The sequence below is a fragment of the Salvelinus sp. IW2-2015 genome, linkage group LG16 (genome assembly GCF_002910315.2).
Source record: "Salvelinus sp. IW2-2015 linkage group LG16, ASM291031v2, whole genome shotgun sequence".
NCBI classification, from domain to species: Eukaryota; Metazoa; Chordata; class Actinopteri; order Salmoniformes; family Salmonidae; genus Salvelinus; species Salvelinus sp. IW2-2015.
In genome coordinates this window covers 6,119,454-6,144,059 of record NC_036856.1, presented here as the reverse complement: position 1 = coordinate 6,144,059, position 24,606 = coordinate 6,119,454, and the positions used below count along the sequence as shown (strand labels likewise).

Here is a 24,606-nt window from a genome sequence, read left to right as displayed (position 1 = left end):
GGGCTCATCTGTACAAGAAACGTTGGTCTCAGTATGACTCCCATATCAAATAAAGGATCAATCAAAAATAAATAAGTATACTGTCCATACACACCATTATACATGGACTCAATTCGGGGACGATTGTTGATACACAAGGGAAACAGTTGAGTGTGAAAAACCCAGCAGCATTGCAGAGGGTGAATGGGGTACACAGATATATTACGGACTCTTACATMGCTCGTTCTGATATTTCTTTGTTACTTTTTGGATTATGTGTGCATTGTTTTGTATTTCTAGCTATTACTGCACTGTTGGAGCTAGAAACACAGCATTTTGCTGCACCTGCGATAACATCTGAAGATCTGTGCACACAACCAATAAACTTTTACTTGATGCAGAAACATTACAGGGCCATTCGAGAAACATTACATGGACATTGCAGTAACATTACAGGGACATTGCAGGAACGTTAGGGACATTGCAGGAACGTTAGGGACATTGCAGGAACGTTAGGGACATTGCAGGAACGTTAGGGACATTGCAGGAACGTTAGGGACATTGCAGGAACGTTAGGGACATTGCAGGAACGTTAGGGACATTGCAAAAACTTTACACACAGGAATATTGCAGCAACATTACAGGGACATTCCAGAAACATTAAATGGATATTGCGGAAACATCGCAGGGATATTGCCGAAATATTACAGGGATATTGCAGAAACATTACAGGGACATTCCAGAAACATTAAATGGATATTGCGGAAACATCGCAGGGATATTGCCGAAATATTACAGGGATATTGCAGAAACATTACAGGGACTTTGCAATAACATTACAGGGACATTGCATTGCAGGGACATTGCAGAAACATTACAGGAACATTGTAGAAACACTATTACAGGGATAATACAGAAACATTACAGGAACATTGCAGAAACATTACATGGCCATTGCAGAAATGTTGCAAAGGGACATAGGCTAGACTGCTCGGTCAGAGTTGGGAGAGGGCACTCACTCACATAGGGATGATGTGATGACATTTGATATGACACATCTGTGTGCAGTTATTATACGATTAATTGAAATGATGTGTTCATTATATAATGGTTAATGCAGGATCAGGACCTAGGGTCCATTTTCCTGAAATAACTCTGTGAAGCTTGTTCTGTAGCTTGATCCTGGTGTGGTAAGCCAAAGGATTTGCTCTGTCCTCTCCGAGGATTCCTTCCCATGTGGTTAAACCCAATAATTACAAAAAAAAGGGAGGAAAAACAGGTTGGTGTGTAAATTCAAGGGTGGGTTCTTCCAGCATTCAACATGTATTTGGATGGAAGTTRTTCCCAAGGTTGGGACTATATTTCCATCTGCTGGTTTAAAAGCACACTTCAACCACTGTTATTTCCTTAAGACTCTTATCAATCTCCACTCCAGTTGTTTGGCCACACATAAACTATGCATATCCTTCTAAAATGTAATTGTAAAGACATTGTCCCACATGAGAAAAATGTATTAATTTCAATTMTATTCAGTTCCATATGATGCCATTTCTAAACAGATACACATCACTCAGTAGCTGAATTACAAAGACAGGGTGAAAATATGTCTATTTATTTGTTGAAGAACACAACATCACAGGTCAATGGCAGGAATAGCATATTTTAGCACGCCATAGACAATTCAGTCTATAACTACGAAAAACCAATACAATCTACTACTATCACAAGTGACTTGTGCCTGTGAGGCACTGCTCCCTCATGCCTATGTTTGCAAACTGCTGCCTCACAGGCTGATGTTTACACACTGCTGCCTCACAGGCTGATGTTTACACACTGCTGCCTCACAGGCTGATGTTTAAGCAACTCCGCCAAATTCAAATTCAAATTGTAAAAGGGGGAGAGCGAGAATAACCATTTTGAAATCTTTAATCAGGCTAGCTGATCCAAAAACACTGAAATGGCTGGACTGTTTTCAAATTATACTGGCTAACATATAAAGACTGAAATAGCAAGACTACATAGACATTATACAGGCTGATATATAGATCATCTAAGCTGTTTAGCTGGTTAGTTCTCTTTTTAAAGGAGCTTGCATCTTAGTCGACTATTTTGCTGATGTTTTTCATCTGACAACATAATGCAGCAATTACAGCTACCAATGTTACTAACTGCCAGTGGTGGAAAAAGTACCCAATTGTCATTCTTCAGCAAAAGTAAAGATACATTAATAGAAAATGACTCAAGTAAAACTGAAAGTCACCCAGTAAAATACTACTTGAGTGAAAGTCTAAAAGTATTTGGTTTTAGATMAACTTAAGTATCAAAAGTAAATGTAATTGATAAAATGTACTTAAGTATCAAAAGTAAAAGTATAAATKATTTCAAATTCCCTATATTAAGCAAACCAGACTACACAATTTAAATAAATAAAAAATAATTTACTGATAGTTAGTGGCACACTTCAACACATTTGTGTTTACAGAGACCGCCACATCAGGTAGTAGGGATGGCCAGGGACGTTCTCTTGATGAGTGTGTGAATTTGATTATTTTCCTGTCCTGCTAAGCATTCAAAATGTAACAAGTACTTTTGGGTGTCAGGGAAAATGTATGGYGTAAAAAGTACATTATTTTCTTTAGGAGTGTAGTGAAGTAAAAGTAAAAGTTGTCAAAAATAAAAATTGTAAAGTACAGATACCAAAAKAYAKTACTTAAGTGGTACTTTAAAGTATTTTTACATAAGTACTTTACACCACTGCTAACTGCTTAGCTAGCTATTTTCTCTTGAGCAATGAGCTAATATAGCAAGKTGTATCTTAGCTGGCTGGTTAAATAGAGCTATCTATTCATACAACTAATACAATACAGGCTCCTCTGAGGCTGATCTGAGTAAATAGGGGCCTTACAGGCTAATCGATAATAAAGTTTCCTCTCAGGCGGGTCAGAGTAAATATGGGCCTAACAGGCTGGTCTAATGGTCTATAATAAAGGCTCCCCGGAGGCTGATCAGAGCAAATAGGGGCCTTACAGGCTGGTCTATCATGGTAAAGGTTCATTTCAGGCTTACCAGTTTAAATAGGGGCCTTGCAGATGGATCTATAATAAAGGTTCCTCACAGACAGAACCCATATTTAGAATATTTTGTCAACAATGAACTATCCACTAAAGACAAAGGGTGGGCCTATATTCTACTGGTGAAAAACACATAAAGGCGGAAAACGTGGCAATTGCAATTTTCCTCGGGCGATTGGAACAATTGTTGTCCATATAGACCACCCACACACTGCAAAGTGCCCCGCTATGCCCACAATCAACGTTAAAACAGTAATAGACGACAAGACATTCATTCTCCCGCACCCACAGACCAGTCCATATATATGGAGGACACACATAGCCACTAGGTGTCAGGGCAAACATGAGTAATATCTCCTAAAACACCTCATAACCTTCACATTTCAAATWTGCCAAGAATTTCCACCAGCTTTTGACACTTAGAGAAATGACAGTCTGTTTTAAGCCTACCTTCTGGTCATCTAAAAGTGGACTGGGGCCAAGTTATTAAGGGCCTATAAAAAAGATAAGTTATAATACCTCATAAATCATCAGACTCTGTACACTGCCTTCTGTTTTTACCTTTTGCTGATCATGTTATTTGATCTCCAGCACCTGCTCAGTATTGGATGTGCGTAGGCTATGCAATCTTTTCCTATACTTATCTTATACTTTATCTCAACTATGTGCAGAAAACAGTTTGGTCCCACTGGATAATGATGTCACTTTTTACTGATAAAACCATTCAAGAATCACCACCAAAACATCCCAAAACCATCTCCCRCACTACCAGGGGCTATCAACATTTGTAATTTCGGCAATTTAGCGCCAGTGTTTATCTATGTCAGGAATGGGGATATGTGTCATGATGGAAATTGCTGCTCAGAAGATGAAATGATCAGACCATGATATGGAATGTCGACTGTTCATCCTCCGGCTCAATGAGGTGTCAAATCCTGACACATACTGTAATGTACTCTACACCCTGCATCCGCAAACGGTATGATTTCAATGGTGATAAAGTTGAACACTATTGAAAGAGGAAGGGGGATAGCTCATGATTTGTTTTGAACCTTTGTTAACGCCTGTTTTGTCAGGTTGGTTTGGAAACAGGATTCCTCACCCAAATCAAGTCAGGACAAGACTGCCTATTATTTATGTATACCAAGTACACCACCTTGGCACTTTGGACCTGTAAAACTCGGACTAACCTTTTCCAAATATACGAATAAAGAGGCTTGTAGGTGAATAAGCACCAAAACCTACTTATACATTTACACTGCATTTTACGAGGTAAGGTCAAACGTAATTATCATGTCGCCCTGAGAGTGTGATTATAGGGACTGGACTAATTAAAAAACAAGCTTGTTTTAAACCCTGCTTGTCCTTTGAAGCCCTTAATCCAACCAGGTCCACCTCCGGGATGCTCATTATGATCCAGGTCTCAGGTGGACGCTGTGTAGATGACATCCCAWCATTCCGAAGGGTTGCCCCTGTAGCCCCGTCCTGTTTGGGAGGGTAGCTACTGGCATTAGGATACCAAAGTAACGCGTTAAAGTACTCAGATAACTTTTTGTGGTAACGACTAACCTAACGCATTCGTTTTCAATTTAAGTAATCTGTTACTTAGTTACTTTTTGGGGAAAAAAACAAACGTAGCTAGGTGATCAAGTCAGGCTCAGTTGATAAGAATTGACATTTTTCCAGCTCTGTTTTCTCCATAAACATGAAGGAAAGGGCACTACGATGACACAATGCGATCATATAGTTTTACATAGAATCTCTCTTCCCAGTTTGTATCAGTGTGGAAAAACAGATTGGTAGCCAGWTGTCCTTGTATTTGAGCTCTCCTTTTATGAGTGCCCAGTTMGTTTTATATAMSCKCTATGTATTTACTTACAGAASGTGTAAATAATTCAACAAAATAATTTATTTTAAGTATTGTGAAGGAGATATTGCGTCTGTCATTATTATTTGAGTTGGTACATCCCAGAGTTATAAATCAGCCTAATTGCTGAAATAGGTCAATCAAATCAATAATGAGAGCAAAGTCTGATTAACTGATAATTGACACAGACATGGTGGCGTAGTATGAAGATCTGCATTCCATGAACCAGGAGGTTGTGAGTTCAAATCCCAGGTGAGGACATGTTGAATAACGATTAATGTATAAATTAAAAAGCACAATTTACTCATGTGTGTTAAAAGCACTGTTTGTGTGTGTAACCAGTTGCACAGCCTTTTTTAGTTAAGATGCCCAAATAATATTTCATTGTAGAACGAACACAAGTTGAGCAAACAAATCAAGTTTTCTCAAGTTGGAGCTAAGTTGGTGCCAACAATTTTTTGTTGTTTTGGTAACACTTGGACCAAAAAGTTGAGTAAACAAAAGAAAAAGGCTGTGGAACCAGTTACTTAACAACTCGATTTTTTATTTTACAGTGTGTGCATACGCCATTAGAGGAGCAGCTACCCACTTCTTTGAAGTCTGCTTCTCCAGCAACTGCAGCTTGCGGGTCATTCCACGAAAAGAGTGCCTTTTGCGTCTCTTTGATATTTTAAGTAAAAATTGTGCACCAATATCTTAAAAAGTTATATTGTTATATTAATCTAAGAGATATTTAATATAGACCATATGGAGAATTCAATAAATCAGATTTTTTATATGACACTTGCTAAAGTGCCAAAATTCTGCCTTTTGACATTTCCCTCCTTCAGCCCTGTGTCACTTCTAAGATGTTAACCCACTTAATCCCAACATTTCTCAAAGTATCACCATCATTGTAAAGCCTTTGTCAAAGCAACAAAATAACTAAGTCATTTCTGAAGGTGATTATTTATTTAATGTGATTAGTGATTCATTTACATCTGTCCTTCATTTGAAGGTCAACAGGTTACGTGAACAGAACTCTCCTTTAATAGTCAGATCCTAGTGTAAAAGCAGGTGAGCTGGTTCCACTCTTTTTTGCCACGTTCTGGTGTTTTGTGGTGGAAATCTGAGCGGGTCGAGCATAACACGTCATCCCTGTTACCCATAGATAGACAGGCATTTTTTTTTTTTTTACAATTTCATAATATTTTTGTGAAGCTTACATTCAATTGCCACCCTCTGTTGCACACAGCGAGCTTCCATTCCCCCTGTCACAAGGGGATTTATGGCTGATTTAAGAAAACAGTCAACCCTGTTACTTTATTTGGCACTTAGTTAGCACTTACTATAGTCATTTTTGAGTTTAACCTGCTGAGATGGGAAAAWWWAWTTTTTTATGAAGTTGAACATGTGCTCTTTATGTCAGAATGTTAAAATTAGGTTAAATCAAACATATATTTTTTCCAAATTACACTTCTCAAAAGGCACTGAATTGGTGGAATGACCCTTGTACTTTTCCACTCCTCCCACACACTCCCATAAGGGACACTCCCATAAGGGAGCCAAGGAGAGGATGAGGAAAATCAGCATGTTGGTGTCCAAACACACAGTCACTTCTTCCCCAGGTCCTGATGACCTTTCTGTCTATGTCTGGTATCAAGAGCCATCTGAAGCAGGTGTGAGWGAGCTGTTTCCATTGAGAGTAGAGGACGGGGTCCAGTCTGGCTGGTAGAAGTGGATGTCGAACATCCGAGCCCAGTTGGCGAACACTGTCTTCTCCGTGATGAAGCGATGGTGGCTGCCGCGCCGGTTCCGCTCGTGGGAGAGATACATGGCGCACTCGTCAGGCCCCGAAGGCTCGTAGTAATGATACGGCACCGAGAGATGGGAAGGAGCCCTGGAGAAAGGAGGAAATGAGGGGGAGAGAAGTTTGAGGGGGGAAATGGAAGAGGGGGGAGAGAGAGTGAGATTGGAGAGGAGAGAGATCAACAGAAAAAGAGAGAGAGTGTGTGTGCATGCATGCGAGAGACAGATAGAGAATAGGGAGGGGAGTGGTAGAGAGGGAGGGAGAGAGAGAGGGATTGAAAAATACAGAGAGATGGTGGAGATGCAGTACAGTGCATTCAGAAAGTATTCAGACCCGTTGACTTTTTCCACATTTTGTTACATTACAGCCTTGTTCTAAAATCAATTCAATATTTTATTTTCCTCATCAATCTACACACAATACTCCATAATGACAAAGCGAAAACAGGTTTTTAGAAATTGTTGCAAATTTATAAAACATAAACTGAAATATCTTATTTACATAAGTATTCAGACCCTTTGCTATGAGACTCGAAATTGAGCTCAGGTGCATCCTGTTTCCATTGATCATCCTTGAGATGTTTCTACAATTTGATTGTGGAGTCCACCTGTGGTAAATTCAATTGATTGGACATGATTTGGAAAGGCATACACCTTTCTATATAAGGTCCCACAGTTGACAGTGCATGTCAGAGCAAAAACCAAACCATGAGGTTGAAGGAATTGTGAGCTCCGAGTCAGGATTGTGTCGAGGCACAGATCTGGGGAAGGGTACCAAAACATTTCTGCAGTATTGAAGGTCCCCAAGGACACAGTGGCCTCCATCATTCTTAAATGGAAGAAGTTTGGAACCACCAAGACTCTTCCTAGAGCTGGCCGCTCTGCCAAACTGAGCAATTGGTCACTCTGACATGGCTCCAGTGTTCCTCTGTGGAGATGGGAGAAGCTTCCAGAAGGACAACTATCTCTGCAGCACTCCACCAATCAGGCCTTTATGGTAGAATGGCCAGACGGAAGCCACTCCTCAGTAAAAGGCACATGACAGCCCGCTTGGAGTTTGCCAAAAGGCCCTTAAAGACTCTCAGACCATGAGAAACAAGATTCTCTGGTCTGATGAAACCAAGATTGAACTCTTTGGCCTGAATGCCAAGCGTCACATCTGGAGGAAACCTGGCACCATCCCTACGATGATGCATGGTGGTGGCATCATCATTCTGTGGGGATGTTTTTCAGCGGCAGGAACTGGGAGACTAGTCAGYATCGAGGGAAAGATGAGCGGCGCAAAGTCCAGAGAGATCCTTGATGAAAACCTTCTTCAGAGCGCTCAGGACCTCAGATTGGGGCGAAGGTTCACCTTCCAACAGGACAACAACCCTAAGCACACAGCCAAGACAACGCAGGAGTGGTTTCGGGACAAGTCTCTGAATGTCCTTGAGTGGTCCAGCCAGAGCACAGACTTGCCTATTTAAATAAAGATAACATAAAAAAATAAAATAAAAAGACTTGAACCCGATCAAACATCTCTGTAGACCTGAAAATAGCTGTGCATCAACGCTCCCCATCCAACCTGACAGAGCTTGAGGATCAGCAGAGAAGAATGGGAGAAACTCCAGAAATACAGGTGTGCCAAGCGTGTAGCGTCATACACAAGAAGACTTGAGGCTGTAATCACTGCCAAAGATGCTTCAACAAAGTCCTGAGTAAAGGATCTGAACACTTATGTAAATGTGATATTGTATTTTTAAATAAATATAAACATTTGCAAAAATGTCCAAAAACCTTTTTGCTTTGTCATTATGGAGTATTGTGTTTGGACTGATGAGGGAAAAAACTATTTACTTCATTTTAGAATATGGCTGTAATGTAACAAAATGAGGAAAAAGTTAAGGGCTCTGAATACTTTCCGAATGCCCTGTATATCATATTTCTTAGCCCTGAGATGTGCTTATCAAAGCTACTTCTTTCCCTGTGATAATTCTTCAGTCCTAGACTCAGTAGACTCTAGCCTCAGAGGAGAGTTTGAGCCAGCATGAATAATTCACACAACACAGACATTGGATCTGGTCCCATGGACCTGCCTGTGGATATCAGCTCATTATCTGGAGCACCTGTTATCCTCCATCTATCTATCTTTGTTTTATTCGACCTTCCCCTCTCATGTATTAAGATGCATAGTCAAGATATTTAGAACACAAGCAGGTATCTTTTATTTGCCAGAACAGAAATAATAATAATAATAAAAGTGATAAGTTGCCTATTAGTAATCATTGGGGTAATAATCCCTATGGCATACATGTCATTAAAACTCTCGGGTCCGACAGCACTGTGACCTGTGCCGAACCTAACCCACCTGCAAAAGTCAGGAGCCACCATGCCATAGACATTGATCGTGTCACAGAGTTCCAGGGCAATGGCCATGGTGAACCAGCCAGTGCTCAGCCATGAGTTAGAGGTCTTCCTGGATGACACGGTGAGGGGAAACAAGACACAATATATACTATATGTTCCAACGAAATGTATTGCATGACTCAATAGATTTAAATGAGAGAAATTGTGAGACAGAAAAAAACTGACCATATGTGMTGCTTGCAGCGATATCCATCCTGCCCAAGGCCCTCAAGTTATTGCTTAATTTTTAATACCATAAGATTTCACACTGCCATATTCCTAATTTACATGATTTGACATGAAATCGCAATTTCAATACTGTTAAACAGCCATCAAAGCAGTGCCCCCTGTAAAATGGAGCCCTTTGATCTACTGAACCGTCAAGGCTAGTTTGTCGAGGCTGGACCTGCCAGCCATACCAGCCCCTCACTGGGGGATATCCCAGRTGGCAGCGGTGCCACTTCTGTCTGGGCTCATTCTGTTTACTGTTGGCAGCCTCTGCCAGGGGGGCACGGCGAGAGTACCCAGGGAGAGTGCCAGCCAGTGAAAGTCTGGTAGGACCTGCAATCGGTTTCTGCTCCTAGCTTTGCCTCAGTGACATTATCTTGTGAGGCTGTGCAGCACTTTTGTCACTTCCTGTCAACAGTTAATGAAGACACCAATTATCTCGTATTATCGTAGCATATGTAAATGTCATGTACAGARGTACTATCTTAATTCGATCACTCTGTTGTCAAAGAGATTTTCCTGCGCAGAAACACAGAGACATTTCGTCAACGTTTCTGAGCTTTAACTATTATTAATCGTTAGTTATATTATTAATCATTAGTTATAAAAGAGACATGAGAGGTGCCATAATGAAACTTGGGAGGGGCTGATTGCAGGGAGAACAATCACATGTAGCAGTGCTGATAAAGGGAGGAACCATTTAAGGCCCATATCACTGTCCTACATAACATTGATTTAAYTAGGCAAGTCAGTTAAGAACAAATTCTTACTTACAATGGTGGCTTAGGAACAGTGGGTTAACCGCCTTGTTCAGGGACAGAACAGTAGATTTTTACCTTAACAGCTCGGGGATMTGATCTAGCAACCTTTCGGTTACTGGCCCAATGCTCTAACCACTAGGCTACCTGCCCAGCAATAATGATGCAATGTTTAGCGATAAGGAGGAGACTCCACCCAAAGTGGGGTATGTATACTATCACGGCTGAAACCATGTCTTTGTCTAATTCACCCTCTGGGAAGAATAAACTTGGTTTGAGCGTTCATAGTGTCCGTAGAGTTTTTACTCTGAGAATTAGAACCTAACACTTCGTAATGTAAAATTGGTAGTTGGCATTAGGTTGTCTCAGCGTTATTACACAACGTCTTGTTTCTTCTTCTTCTACCACTTCCATTCACAACATGATCCAGCATTTTGTTTGGGACAGAGTTTCTGTACTTACAGATTGCTAAAATCCCTCTCTAGCTGCATTGTCCCATTCAATGAGATTCTCATACCCCATGGTCTACAACTAATCCTCTTAGTTCCTAACATATATTCAGAGTGCTTTGAACTAAATCCCATTAATGATAGTGTGAGTGGTTGGGTGGTTGTTGGGATTTCTTTCTTATTCTTTTGTTAAAAATGCTCAAAAGCAGCTTTTGAATTAGAATGTGTATGCCCAAGAGCACTGACTACAATGCATTCGACTTCCCTGGCAAATCCTGCTTCAAGTGGCTCAAGTCCTCAAACACACTGACTGTATTTTTCAGAAGTCATTCTTGACCAGAATTGGACAGACAGACAGACTCACAAAGCCAAAACCCAATGGCATCATTGACCCGAGGGTCAAAATGTCAAAACCCTACCTGTCTTTCCCTGTCTCCTTCTTGAAGAGCTCATCGAACTGCGGCATCTTGAGCTGGGAGATGACATAGACCTTGAGCTTGGGCAGCAGCTGGTTGACCATACGCAGGTTGTTGAAGACCAGGCCTTTGCCGTCGCGTCGCATACAGCTGCTGGGTCCCCAGAAGAGGAAGACTGAGTCCTGGCTGGCGTTGAGCAGCTCCTGCCGGCTCCGCAGTACCCTCTGCAGGCTGGAGTGGGCGATGACGCGCAGGCTGGTACGCTGGCCCACGTCCCGCTGGAAACTACCCCCAGTCGGGGCGTCGTTCATGCGGATGACGCACTCGGTGCTGTCGATTTCGTCCCCGCGGTTGCTGCCGGTAAGGTGGCCCGAGCTGGTCACCAGGGCACAGCAGTTACAGTGCATCCTCAGAGGCTCGGGGGGAAAGTCAAGAGGTCAAAGACGGTATAGTAGAGTGAGGTCAGAGGTTACAGGAGTTCAACTGTGGCCATTAAAACAACATAAAAAATGCATGCTTCCTTATTTCCTTGAACTGAAATGATGTACAGGTAACTGCCAAAATAAAGGAAACACTTGAGTTCTGGCGGCTCTGTTATGGTGTGGAGTGCATTTTCCTGGCATGGTTTAAGTCCTCTCAACCCCTTAGATAGCAAGGCAGATTTTTTTTAATTTTTTAAATTTTTTATTTCACCTTTATTTAACCAGGTAGGCTAGTTGAGAACAAGTTCTCATTTGCAACTTCGACCTGGCCAAGATAAAGCATAGCAGTGTGAACAGACAACACAGAGTTACACATGGAGTAAACAATAAACAAGTCAATAACATGGTAGAAAAAAAAGAGAATCTATATACAATGGGGGAAAAGGCATGAGGTAGGCAATAAATCGAATAATTACAATTTAGCAGATTAACACTGGAGTGATAAATCATCAGATGATCATGTGCAAGAAGAGATACTGGTGTGCAAAAGAGCAGAAAAGTAAATAAATAAAAGCAGTATGGGGGGTGAGGTAGGTAAATTGGGTGGGTAGTTTACAGATGGACTATGTACAGCTGCAGCGATCGGTTAGCTGCTCGGATAGCAGATTTTTAAAGTTGTTGAGGGAGATAAAAGTCTCCAACTTCAGAGATTTTTGCAATTCGTTCCAGTCGCAGGCAGCAGAGAACTGGAAGGAAAGGCGTCCAAATGAGGTTTTGGCTTTAGGGATGATCAGTGAGATACACCTGCTGGAGCGCGTGCTGCGGGTGGGTGTAGCCATCGTGACCAGTGAACTGAGATAAGGCGGCACTTTACCTAGCATAGCCTTGTAGATGACCTGGAGCCAGTGGGTCTGACGACGAACATGTAGCGAGGGCCAGCCGACTAGGGCATACAGGTCGCAGTGGTGGGTCGTATAAGGTGCTTTAGTAACAAAACGAATGGCACTGTGATAAACTGCATCCAGTTTGCTGAGTAGAGTATTGGAAGCTATTTTGTAGATGACATCGCCGAAGTTGAGGATCGGTAGGATAGTCAGTTTTACTAGGGTAAGTTTGGCGGCGTGAGTGAAGGAGGCTTTGTTGCGGAATAGAAAGCCGATTCTTGATTTGATTTTGGATTGGAGATGTTTGATATGAGTCTGGAAGGAGAGTTTGCAGTCTAGCCAGACACCTAGGTACTTATAGATGTCCACATATTCTAGGTCGGAACCGTCCAGGGTGGTGATGCTAGTCGGGCGTGCGGGTGCAGGCAGCGAACGGTTGAAAAGCATGCATTTGGTTTTACTAGCATTTAAGAGCAGTTGGAGGCCACGGAAGGAGTGTTGTATGGCATTGAAGCTCGTTTGGAGGTTAGATAGCACAGTGTCCAAGGAAGGGCCGGAAGTATATAGAATGGTGTCGTCTGCGTAGAGGTGGATCAGGGAATCGCCCGCAGCAAGAGCAACATCATTGATGTATACAGAGAAAAGATACCAACAAATACACAGCCATTCTGAGTGATCGCCTTCAACCTATGGAAATCATTTCTATTCTGATGGGAGTGGTCTGTGGTAGAGGTCTTCACAGATCCACCTGTCCGGATCCATAAGTCAAAATAATGTCACAGGTCTGGTCGGATCTGATATTACTGTCAGGGGTCTCAGGTGTGTGRCATTTTAACAGACTTTTCTGGAAGGATCCATACAGATCCGAATGCGARTGCAGTAGAAAGAGAGAGAAAATGTGTAATTTATACTGCTGCTCTTTGCTTTCCACGAGAGTGGCGCACGTAGCTTGTTGCTGATGTTGTTGGCCAATCATAAGTCATCAAAGCGGCAATAAGCTAAAGTCATAGAGCCTCTGTTTGGAGCAAAAAGTTAGGAGATATCTAATCAATGGAATATTTTGAATTAAAATMATGGAATTAAAAGTTAACAACAAGGAAAAGGATAGGTTACAATGGCCAAGAGGCAACAGGTAGGCTGCTACTTTATATTCTGAATGGAATTGTTGTTGTTTGTAACTGTGTAGGACGGGAATGCGCATGCAGCCTTAATTAGCCTAGCTAGCTATCTTAACTAGCTCCTCCCGGTTTGATGCAGTCAAGACAGGTTACCTACGTAATCATATTGGATGATAAATAACCTAGCTATGGCAGCTATTAGTCTACTATAGCACTTGTCGGCTTAGTTGGTTGCTGTCTCTCATCTCTTCCTCCCACACTCCCTGTTCCGTGTCACTTGCTCACTCACAGTAGCCTACATACACAGCATGGCCTATGCTAGAGCATTACCTCTCTCTACTTCATCTCCCTCGCGCTTTATCAGCTCSAGTTAATAAAGTAGCTTAAAAATGTACTTCTCTGCTGCTTCCCCCACTCGGATTGGATCGGGTCTGGATCCGAACCAGCTCTATACGGAATTGGTCTAGTTGTTCTCGGGTACGTTTGAAACGGATCTCTATATTTAAAAAAAGSCATTTATGCATATRGGGTCCGGATGGGAAAGTCCCAGGTCCATTGCGGAACGGGTCCAACCTTTTGAACCTGTGAAGGCCTCTAGTCTGTGGTCTTTTCCAGGATGGCAATGCCCCCATCCACAGTGCACGAATGATCACTAAATGGTTTTATGAGAAGGAAAACAATGTAAACCATATGCCATAGCCGTCTCAGTCACCAGATCTCAACCCAATGGAACACTTATAGAGCGATGCCTGAGACAGCGTTTTACACCACATCAAACAAAACACCAAATGATGGAATTTCCTGTGGAAGAATGGTGTCGTATCCCTCCAATAGAGTTCAGACACTTGTAGAATCTATGCCAAGGTGCATTGAAGCTGTTCTTGCGGCTTGTGGTGGCCACACCCTATGAACCTTATACTGCAGTGGGCTAAATCAGGTTTGATTCAGGATTTGTGTCCATTTTTTATTAATAATCTTCATTAATAACGAAATAAGGAAAAATATAATAACATTCTACCCATGAGGCCAAAGAGGGTGCTTTTGGTCATTGACTGCAGGAAAGGGCTATGACACTTTAGGTTGGTTATTCCTTATTTTGGCAGTTACCTGTAGCTAACAGCATTGGACACGTGAAACCACGGTACCCACCACATTGCTCAAGCCTATTGGAAGGCAGAAAGAAAGAAGGATGCATGTTTGAAGTTTTCAAACAGAATCTGCCTCTCTGGGCTGACGGGAGCCCAAAGGGTCTTCTACAGGAATCAACGACCCATTATCATTCAATAAAATATGAGACATATGCACATATTCATGTTGGAGTATGTAACGATGCCTGTGGCCCTTTCCTGCAGTCAAATGACCTAGTGCCCTCATGGGTGGAATGTATTAATATTTTGTTTAAGCCATAACCATGTGTGTCAGGTGTATACTTTTGTTTCAACGTTCAAAAACGTTCAAAAAATGTAATCCTCCCCCTCTCTCATCGATGTCAATGGGCGGACGGAGAGTTGAGGTCCATGGCACCAGATTCAGATCTCCCTGCCAAGAGGAAAACTGTGTTCCCCAAAATCCAACAGCATAATCAATACCCGCTACAGCATAAGTAGAAGCCAGGCAAAAGGGCATCTACAGTGGGGAGAACAAGTATTTGATACCACTGCCGATTTTGCAGGTTTTCCTACTTACAAAAGCATGTAGAGGTCTGTAATTTTATCATAGGTACACTTCAACTGTGAGAGACGGAATCTAAAACAAAAATCCAGAAAATCACATTGTATGATTTTTAAGTAATTCATTTGCATTTTATTGCATGACATAAGTATTTGATCACCTACCAACCAGTAAGAATTCCGGCTCTCACAGACCTGTTAGTTTTTCTTTAAGAAGCCTCCTGTTCTCCACTCATTACCTGTATTAACTGCACCTGTTTGAACTCGTTACCTGTATAAAAGACACCTGTCCACACACTCAATCAAACAGACTCCAACCTCTCCACAATGGCCAAGACCAGAGAGCTGTGTAAGGACTCAGGGAAAAATTTGAGACCTGCAACAAGGCTGGGATGGGCTACAGGACAATAGGCAAGCAGCTTTGTGGAGAAGGCAACAACTGTTGGCGCAATTATAGAAAATAGAAGAAAATAGAAGGAAGTTCAAGATGATGGTCAATCACCCTCGGTCTGGGGCTCCATGCAAAGATCTCACCTAGTGGGGCATCAATGATCATGAGGAAGGTGAGGGATCAGCCCAGAACTACACGGCAGGACCTGGGTCAATGACCTGAAGAGAGGCTGGGACCACCTCAGTCTCAAGAGAAAACCATTAGTAACACACTAACGCCGTCATGGATTAAAATCCTGCAGCGCAACACAAGGTCCCCCTGCTCAAGCAGGCGCATGTCCAGGCCCGTCTGAAGTTTGCCAATGACCTATCTGGATGATCCAGAGAGGAATGGGAGAAGGTCAGTGTGTCTGATGATTCAAAAATAGAGCTTTTTGGTCTAAAACTCCACTCGCCGTGTTTGGAGGAAGAAGAAGGATGAGTACAACCCAAGAACACCATCCCAACCGTGAAGCATGGAGGTGGAAAACATCATTCTTTGGGGATGCTTTTCTGCAAATGGGACAGGACGACTGCACCGTATTGAGGGGAGGATGATGGGCCATGTATTGCGAGATCTTAGCCAACAACCTCCTTCCCTCAGTAAGAGCATTGATGAGGGGTCGTGGGCTGGTCTTCCAGCATGAACAACGGACCCGAAAACACCAGCCAGGGCAACTAAGGGAGTGGCTCCGTAAGAAGTATCTCAAGGTCCTGGGAGGCCTAGCCAGTCTCCCAGACCTGAACCCAATAAAAAATCTTTGGAGGAGCTGAAAGTCCGTATTGCCGAGCGACAGCCCCGAACCTGAAGGATCTGGAGAAGTCTGTATGGAGGAGTGGGCCAAAATCCCTGCTGCAGTGTGTGCAAACCTGTCAAGAACTACAGGAAACGTATGATCTCTGTAATTGCAAACAAAGGATTCTGTACCAAATATTAAGTTTCTGCTTTTCTGATGTACAAATACTTATGTCATGCAATAAAATGCTAATTAATTACTTAAAAATCATACAATGTGATTTTCGGGATTTTTGTTTTAGATTTCCGTCTCTCACAGTTGAAGTGTACCTATGATAAAAAAAATTTACAGAACCTCTACATGCTTTGTAAGTAGGAAAATCTGCAAAATCAGCAGTTGTATCAAATACTTGTTCTCCCCACTGTATATCTAATAATGAAAATCCTGAGACCCTCTCATGAATTATTCTAAGGCTTAATGCAGAGGCCCATTGGCATTCAGAGCTGAACTCTTAGCTTCATGCTTGACTGTGGCCCGTGTGGCCTGTGCACACATACATACTGTGCATACGGGTGAGATTACCGACTTCACTGCCTCATGATCCCGCTCTACTGTTCACATGTGTCTTCCTATAATCTCTGTAATTACACATAGATGAATTACCAAGGGAAGCTGCCAGGAAACGGAGAAGGGAATGAGCACGATGTGGGAAGTGTGTGTGATGAGTGATCCGGGTTCTTCTGTCATGGTAACAAGTTGTGAAATTGAATTTCCCGACTTCAAACTACCGCATCTTTCATCGAAATAGTGTGGATATATCGATTGTTCGTGCTAGCCAGACATCCTACAAGTAGACAAGAAAAAAATGACACACCACGTCACACAATTATACACAATCCCCTGCCAGGCTACGAAAATAAACTAGGGAGGACATAAATCGTATTTATTTCTCGTATTCTTTACGTTCTTTACGTATTCTTCTTTACCGCTCTTCTTCCTACTTCCTACTTAATGCAGTTCAATACAAGAAAAGAAAACCGTGCCGGTTTTGTTTCTGCATTTTCTCTATTGGCTGGTCTTCATGCCTGTCTCTTCTAATGAACTGCAGGTGTTTCCTTCCTGAAAGATTGTTCTTTCCTTTCCATCTCTGCTGCTTTCTTACCTGAACTGACTATGTTTGTCTGTGAACATTTTCTCGACACATTCGTTTCTCCTTTAACGAGTCAAGAGATTGATATTTGGAATTGAAAAAATGTTCACGCTCAGGAATATGAGTGCAGCAAAACGCGAACCTAGAACCCAGGCAATAACTTTCAACTTTATTATTGGATCCTCCTTGTGGCCTCGAGCACCAGGGAAATTCTCCCAGTACCAGTAATAAGTGTTTTTGACAGGAAGACTAAATTGTCTTTGACAGAGCCCAGAGCTTCTGTCAGCTCAATGATTCTTTCTAGGCAGAAATAGCAATGACTTATCAACCTTCATTTTGAGGAAAAGGTTGAAACCYAGTCTTTTAGGGGAGAAACCATGTCAAAAACGATTCTCAAATAACACATAATTGAATCACATGTTATTACATAGTCCATCATTATGGAAGCTACCTGCTTGAAAGCAATAATAATTGGGAGGATCCTTATTAGGCCTATGCATTTGGGAGAAGACTGTGGTAGAGGTCTTCATGGATCCARCTGTACCCAAATAGTTTGATAGTTTTACATTTATTGCATTATGAACTCATTTCAATATGAGCACACCTACCTATGCAGTAGGAACTTGACTAATACGACTCACCGTGTCATAAATCATTCATAAACCGAAYATATACATATTCCACTCAAACTGTGCATCCCAAATGGCACCCTACTCCCTATACAGTGCACTACTATTGACCAGGGCCCATAGGGCTCTATGTAGGGAATGCCATTTGGGACGGTGCCATTTGGGACGTAGTCCCAGAGTTACTATAGTAAATGGGGCGAATGCAGGTTCAGACTTCATTGACCTCTAATGTGAAGTAGATTAGATTAGCTGAGCCATGATAAACAGACCACAGAGCTCACAGCACAACACACAGTTATGAGTAGTGCCTCAACCCAGTCAATTACCATCCACACAGCATCTCCAGACGCATCACTATCCTCCTGCTTAGACTCTCCCCAGAGGAAAGCAGGATCGTAATTGCATTGAGAACAACGCCGTCCATTCAGCTTCTCTCTAGCTACCTCCCAGAATACTCACAGCACCCAAGGCGGACAGTAGCCTCGATTTCATGTCTCGCAGTTCTGGTAAATGTAATATTTCAGAAACAATGGTTTGACAGTGAGACCAGGCGCACAGAGCCCTTCCTTTATGATGACTAGAGACAGTAGGCCTACATATCAGAGGAAATGTCAGAATTGAGGGTGTTGAGGCATTTGAGGGACCGGGGGGAATTGTATTGGGGGGTTACTGTATTACAGATGCGGTCAAATATATTGGCACCGTTGCACGATTCACAATTTCTTCTCAAATAAGTAGAAATTGAAATCATCTTTGGTGTTCACACGTGTATTTGTTTGATTTTAAACTGCTTTTTAATGATGAGGGCACCAGCATTCTTCTCACAGCTCTGCGATATTTTCTGTATATATCACTGCCATTTTGTTCTTTAAAAAATGTCAAAGTTCGTCTTTAACAGTGAAATCTAAAAACAGTCAATTCCCACTTAGATCCAAGATGGAGTCAACAGCTGCCTCTTACAAAATGATGATATTCATTGCTTCCTGTCAGCTTTCCTCAAGGCTCTGATTAGCCCTGTCTATCTATCAGTTTATGAGGGAGTAGGTCCTCTTGGATTAATGAGGACTTGGATCCATTTGAAGAAGTTCTCTCAGTGAGGAGGAAGTGCGGCGGGTGCACAGCCAATGGGCTACTTATGTTAATGACATCCAGAGGATGATGTCCAATAAGGTTAGCCGTGGTTCGGTTAAGCTTTGATCTTCTAGTCTCTGTCTAGGCCTATAGGACTGGTGAAGATATCAGATGTTAGGGAGGAATGCACTGATTCTCTTGTTAGGTAGTCGTTTTTTAAGGGATTTCTGGATCCTTTGTCTGGTGTTCTATACAACTGGGATTTGTAAAGGGCATCATTAAGAGGGAGTCTCACAAATAACTKATTTCTGCACTTGTGATTTTTCTCCGGTTATCTACATTTGCATTTCTAGTTCCAACTAATCATCAGCGATTACATCAAAAAGCAAGGCTTTAAAAGCAAAGTGGTAGATTTCAGCACTGGTGCGAACACACACATTCAGTGAGGAGATTCACAGAAAATACATGATTTGTGATTACCATGTGTAAAGGCCAGTGCATATTGATGCTGATAGCCATGTGTTAAAGGTCAACATCTCTTTAATAGGAATCGGTAAAGCATCAGAGGAGGGAGTGTGTGGGGGGGCTGTCACTAACTGTACCTAGTCCACCAGGCGTGTGTGTGTGTGCGTGTGCGTATGCGTGTGTGTGTGTGTGACTGCAGCTGTAATCAGATTGTCAAAAGTGAGAACGCCATGGAGGGACATTCTCAGAAAAGAAACCACCGTGACGGACAGTGGAGAAAGCAACACAAAGGGGGAGACGCARTGATTCATTCTAAATTCTACGATTACATCTCAGATACACATATTTCCTTTTTTTWWWWWWTATATTTCCTTTTATGCTACGTGCATCAGCAACGTTTCAGCTATTATAAATGATTTGTCCTGAAATATTCAAAGGTCTACCAGTTAGGTACTGTATATCTTATGTCTCATCCCAATTCACAAATGCTGAGGTGAAACTAGAAAGAGATAAACGTTTCCAGGTATAGAAGTAGAGAAGGTTTGCGTTGGGTGGCTTGTGAGCAAACTAATAACCTCCTATGGCACGTAGGTGGAGGCAGACCTTTCCTGTGTGTTCTCCATGATTAATGTGTGGCCTTTCTCAGCCCTCAGTGTGAGACAGAAAGCAGCTAGAGGAGTAGTGGTGGTACTCACAGATCCACCACCCAGCTCTGTGGAGTCACGGGCCCGTGAAGAGAAAGTTATGCACATAAGTTAATGAGGGGCATAACCAGAATCCTTCAGGCGCAGTAAATACTGTAAATACGGTGGTGTGTGTGTGTGTGTGGGGGGGGGTGGTGTGTGCATGCATGAATGCTTTGTGTATGTTAAGTGATCAGAGTCAAGAGGCCCCGCAGCTAAAGCCGATACCAACTGACTGGGATGGTCTGTGAATTCAGATAGTCCAGATAGTGATTTACAGGGTGTAGTGGTAGCAACACTACAGCGGTACTTGAGAGTCCCTGCAGTGGAGAGCAGACCTGAGATAGGGCAGTTGGCGATTGATGAAGAAATACGATGGCAGGGAACGACTGGAGGGAGGACTTTTCAATACATAACGAATATCAGACGCAATATCAGGGGATGTGGGGAGAATGGAAATAGAATCCAGATGTGTTCATTGTGCTGCCTTTTCTTGGACTGGGACCAAATAGGACACAAAGAAAGACCTCTTTGTGTCCTGTTTGGTCSGAGCTACTAAGTTCTGTCATCATCACATTCTAGCTGTTGGCTGGAAGGGGACTTCAAATTGCGGCTGAATCTATTGAAAAGTTTGGGCTGGGCAAGAACAAATAACTTCGCTGTGCTGGGCATGTACAGTACAATGGCTAAATATCACACAACTCTCTGACGCTTTTCATAGTCATTAAACAGTGAGCAGTGAACAGAACCGCTCCAGACACAGACCCCGATATAATCCTGTTCTCAACTCCTCTCCGTCGTAGCCTCTCTTGTCCGGTGCCACCTGAGAGACGCAGTGTCCGTCCACGCTGCCGTGTCTCTCTCTAGTCCCGTATCTCTCCCACTCTGGAGCCATGCTGCTAAAGTCAGCCCATACAGAAGCCAGCACGCTGTGTGTATCTCTTATTTAGGAATAACAACCAACAAAAACCCAAAGGTACCAAAACAACTGCTCTCTCTGCTACTGCACGGCAAGCGGTACCAGAGCGCCATGTCTAGGTCCAAGAGGCTTCTAATCAGCTTCTACCCCCAAGCCATAAGACTCCTGAACATCTAATCAAATGGCAACCCAGTCTAATTGCATTGCCCCCACCCCCCCCACACACTGCCTCCTCTCTGTTATTATCTACGCATATCTATGTCACTTTAATAACTCGACCTACATGTACATATTACCTCAATTACCTCGACTAACCGGTGCCCCAGCACATTGACTCCKTACCGTTACCCCCTGTTATTTTACTGCTGCTCTTTCATTATTTGTTACTTTTATTTCATATTTTTTGTTGTTGTTGTTGTTATTTTTCTTAAAACTACATTGTTGGTTAGGGGCTTGTAAGTAAGCATTTCACTGTAAGGTCACCTGTTGTATTCSGAGCATGTGACAAATACAATTTGATTTGAACTACCTATCTCGCTTTCAATCAACTTGCCTGGAACCTCGCTGGCTGCAGTGGTTGGGACGGGAATCAAACATACCGCAGACGGTTGCCAATTTCAAAGTCCCACCCACTCATGTGGTTCCAAGAAGAAATCTCCAAAGCTTTATCAATAAGCCATTTAGAGTGTAGCCTACCTGGGATATTTGTCTGTGAGCCGGCCTGTCAGCTTTACCTGAATGACAGTCTGAATACAGATCAGGAGGCGCAGCTCGTCTTATTCATGCACAACATCACTAGAGCAGACAATGTGCTTCTCAGGTGCTTAATGGCCAACATATTGGCTATGGCCACTGATTACAATTATACTCACAAGACACTGAATCGATTAACCCTCATCTTAGTTCTAAACGATTGAACCTTAAGCGACAGACTGAAGATATGTGGCAACAAAGGCATTGGGTAATTGAAAAGTCTAGTGATAGTGCTCTCGATGGTACTTTGGAATATACTGTAGACTTTGCCGAATACCTACTTACAATTTCAAAATATCTACAAAGCCTTTTGAATAAATATCTACAAAGCCTTTTGAATAAATGACACAGGAAACAACCGCTGTTTGTTGACAGCATTGGTTGTCCATACATGTTTTAAATGTCTTGACACATTTCTACAGATGTTGCGTTCTTATAGTCAGTATACTGCTTACCTTTTGATCGATGACTCCAGTGTAGCCCTGTAGGGTTGATGACAGGGCTCTTCCTGGTTTAGGCTGCGCTTTCCTGGGCTTATCCATTAGCGGCCCAGTAGCAGCAGCATCCGTGTGATACGCTGTCCCTGACGTGTCCGTGAAGCTGTTGTTGTACACAACCATGAGACTGGTACCCATGGTAATAAATATAATGACGATAACCCCATGGCGCTATAATAAGGAGAAAATTGGTAAAATAGGCTACATCATGAGGTATTCAACCGGTTTATTTAAAAAAWATATATATATGCAAAAAACGAAATTAGCTTATCTGCAGTATGCTACAATTACTTATTTATAGCATTTCTATTCTAGAATATAATGACAAATTAGAACTTTAAACTCTGTTAGCAGCTTACAATAATGGTTTCTAGATAACAAATAATATCACATCTCTTCTTTCTGTGATCACACTTCAATTCTCGAATCCGCCACTCAAAACAACCCACTGTGAACAGATGTCAGTTCAGTCTAGTTTTGATTTACATTTGGTTGAGTTGTCAACTAACGTGAATTCAACGTAAAATCAACAAAAAAAATGATTTAGGTTCAAAGTTGGGGGAATTTCTTGGGGGAAATTCTATAGTGCTGATGACTCAGTTTTCCACGTTGATTCAACTTCATCACATATTATTTTTGTTGTTGAAATTACGTGGTAACAACATTGACCCAACCAGTTTTTGCCCTGTGGGAACAGATGCGCTCTATGATTTAAAAAGACTGACAGCTGTGCACTCTTCACGTTATAATCTTTAAATCCATCATCCAACCCATTGTCATAAAGATAGAGTAGACTATTTAAACAGTAGAGTAGAATAGGCAAGGAGCATGATACAGTAGCAGTAGGCGAGATGTCTATTTTCTCCCATAACTTCCATCTTTCCAAAAGAGTTTCAAAAAGCCTACCACCTGAGCCTTCATTTTGTGGATGTCCTCCGTAAAATTCTTCACTTTACATAACGATTTAGAAGCCAGAGCATTCACGTTGCTGAAATCGTCGCAGCCGTGTCTGTTTACGCCAAATAACAACTGACTGACTTTTTGACAAAGAGCGCATCCCTAATGTAGCAGATTAGCACTCGCACTGATACATCAACGATCCACTTCTCTCTCGCAGGATCCAGAGCGCCCAGTATGATAACTCCGCGTGGTCATAATGAACGCCTTTTCAAGGATGGTACAATTTCGCACAATTCAAATTATTGACTGGGGATCTCTTTACTGAGGAATGTAGCCTAACTCTTTCTATTGGATGTGTTTGAAATATTGTATATATATATTTGTATTGTGTTGTATTTGTAAATTGCAGAGCTTCCTTGTAAAAGAGACCTTTGTAAAAAATATCGGTGTTAACAAAGAGTTTACAGGCTGTTAATTACTATTAATAAGCAGTTAATATCAGTGGTGGAAAAAGTACCCAATTGTCATACTTGAGTAAAAGTATAGATACCTTAATAAAAAGTTACTCAAGTAAAAGTGAAAGTCAGCCAGTACAAATCTACTTGAGTAAAAGTCTAGAAGTGTTTGGTTTAAAAATATACTTAAGTATCAAAGGTACATGTAATTGGTTAAATATACTTAAGTATCAAAAGTAAAATTATAAATAATTTCAAATTCCTGCAAAGCAGACAGCACCATTTTCTTGTTTTTAAAATGTATGGATAGCCAGGGTCCCATTCCAACACGCAGACATTATTTACAGAAGATTGTAACGTTTGTCGTCAGAAGGAGACCAAGGTGCAGCGTGGTAGGTGCACATTCTTTTATTTAAATGTTCCACCAAGAAAAACAATCAAAAATATAACGAACAAAAAYCTTCGTCGTGCAAACTACATGAACTCAAACAAAGACAAGATCACACACTGAATGAGGGGAAATGGCTGCCTAAGTATGATCCCCAATCAGAGACAATGAAAGACAGCTGCCTCTGGTTGGGAACCACACTCGACCAAACACCKAAAAAATAGAGAACATAGAATGCCCACCCAAATCACACCCTGACCTAACCAAACATAGAGAATAACAAGGATCTCTAAGGTCAGGGCGTGACAGTACCCACCCCACCAAAGGTGCGGACTCCGGCCGCAAACCTGAACCTATAGGGGAGGATCCGGGTGGGCATCTAATCTCGGTGGCGGCTCCGGGGCGTTTCCCCCGCTCCCTACGCTGATCCCTCCGCTTCTGTGGAACCGGACCGTGGATCGTCGCCGGAGACTCCTGACCGTGAATCGTTGC

General features: G+C 42.1%; 1 protein-coding gene across 2 annotated transcripts; it reads right to left on the bottom strand.

Annotated features, from left to right (window-relative positions):
- Nucleotides 1–1,487: 1,487 nt before the first annotated feature.
- Nucleotides 1,488–23,441, bottom strand: LOC111976154 (alpha-N-acetylgalactosaminide alpha-2,6-sialyltransferase 5). 2 transcript variants are annotated; one of them, XM_024004916.2, is made up of 5 exons: nucleotides 23,278–23,441; nucleotides 22,330–22,542; nucleotides 10,948–11,360; nucleotides 9,056–9,163; nucleotides 1,488–6,796 (listed from the first exon to the last, which is right to left on the bottom strand). In XM_024004916.2, exons 1-5 carry the CDS (start codon nucleotides 23,290–23,292, stop codon nucleotides 6,556–6,558), a joined length of 990 nt encoding a protein of 329 aa, XP_023860684.1. In that variant the 5' UTR covers nucleotides 23,293–23,441; the 3' UTR covers nucleotides 1,488–6,555. The 2 variants fall into 2 exon arrangements, with proteins under 2 accessions (XP_023860684.1, XP_023860685.1); XM_024004917.2 differs by having other exon boundaries at nucleotides 23,281–23,441.
- Between the last annotated feature and the right edge of the window lie 1,165 nt (nucleotides 23,442–24,606).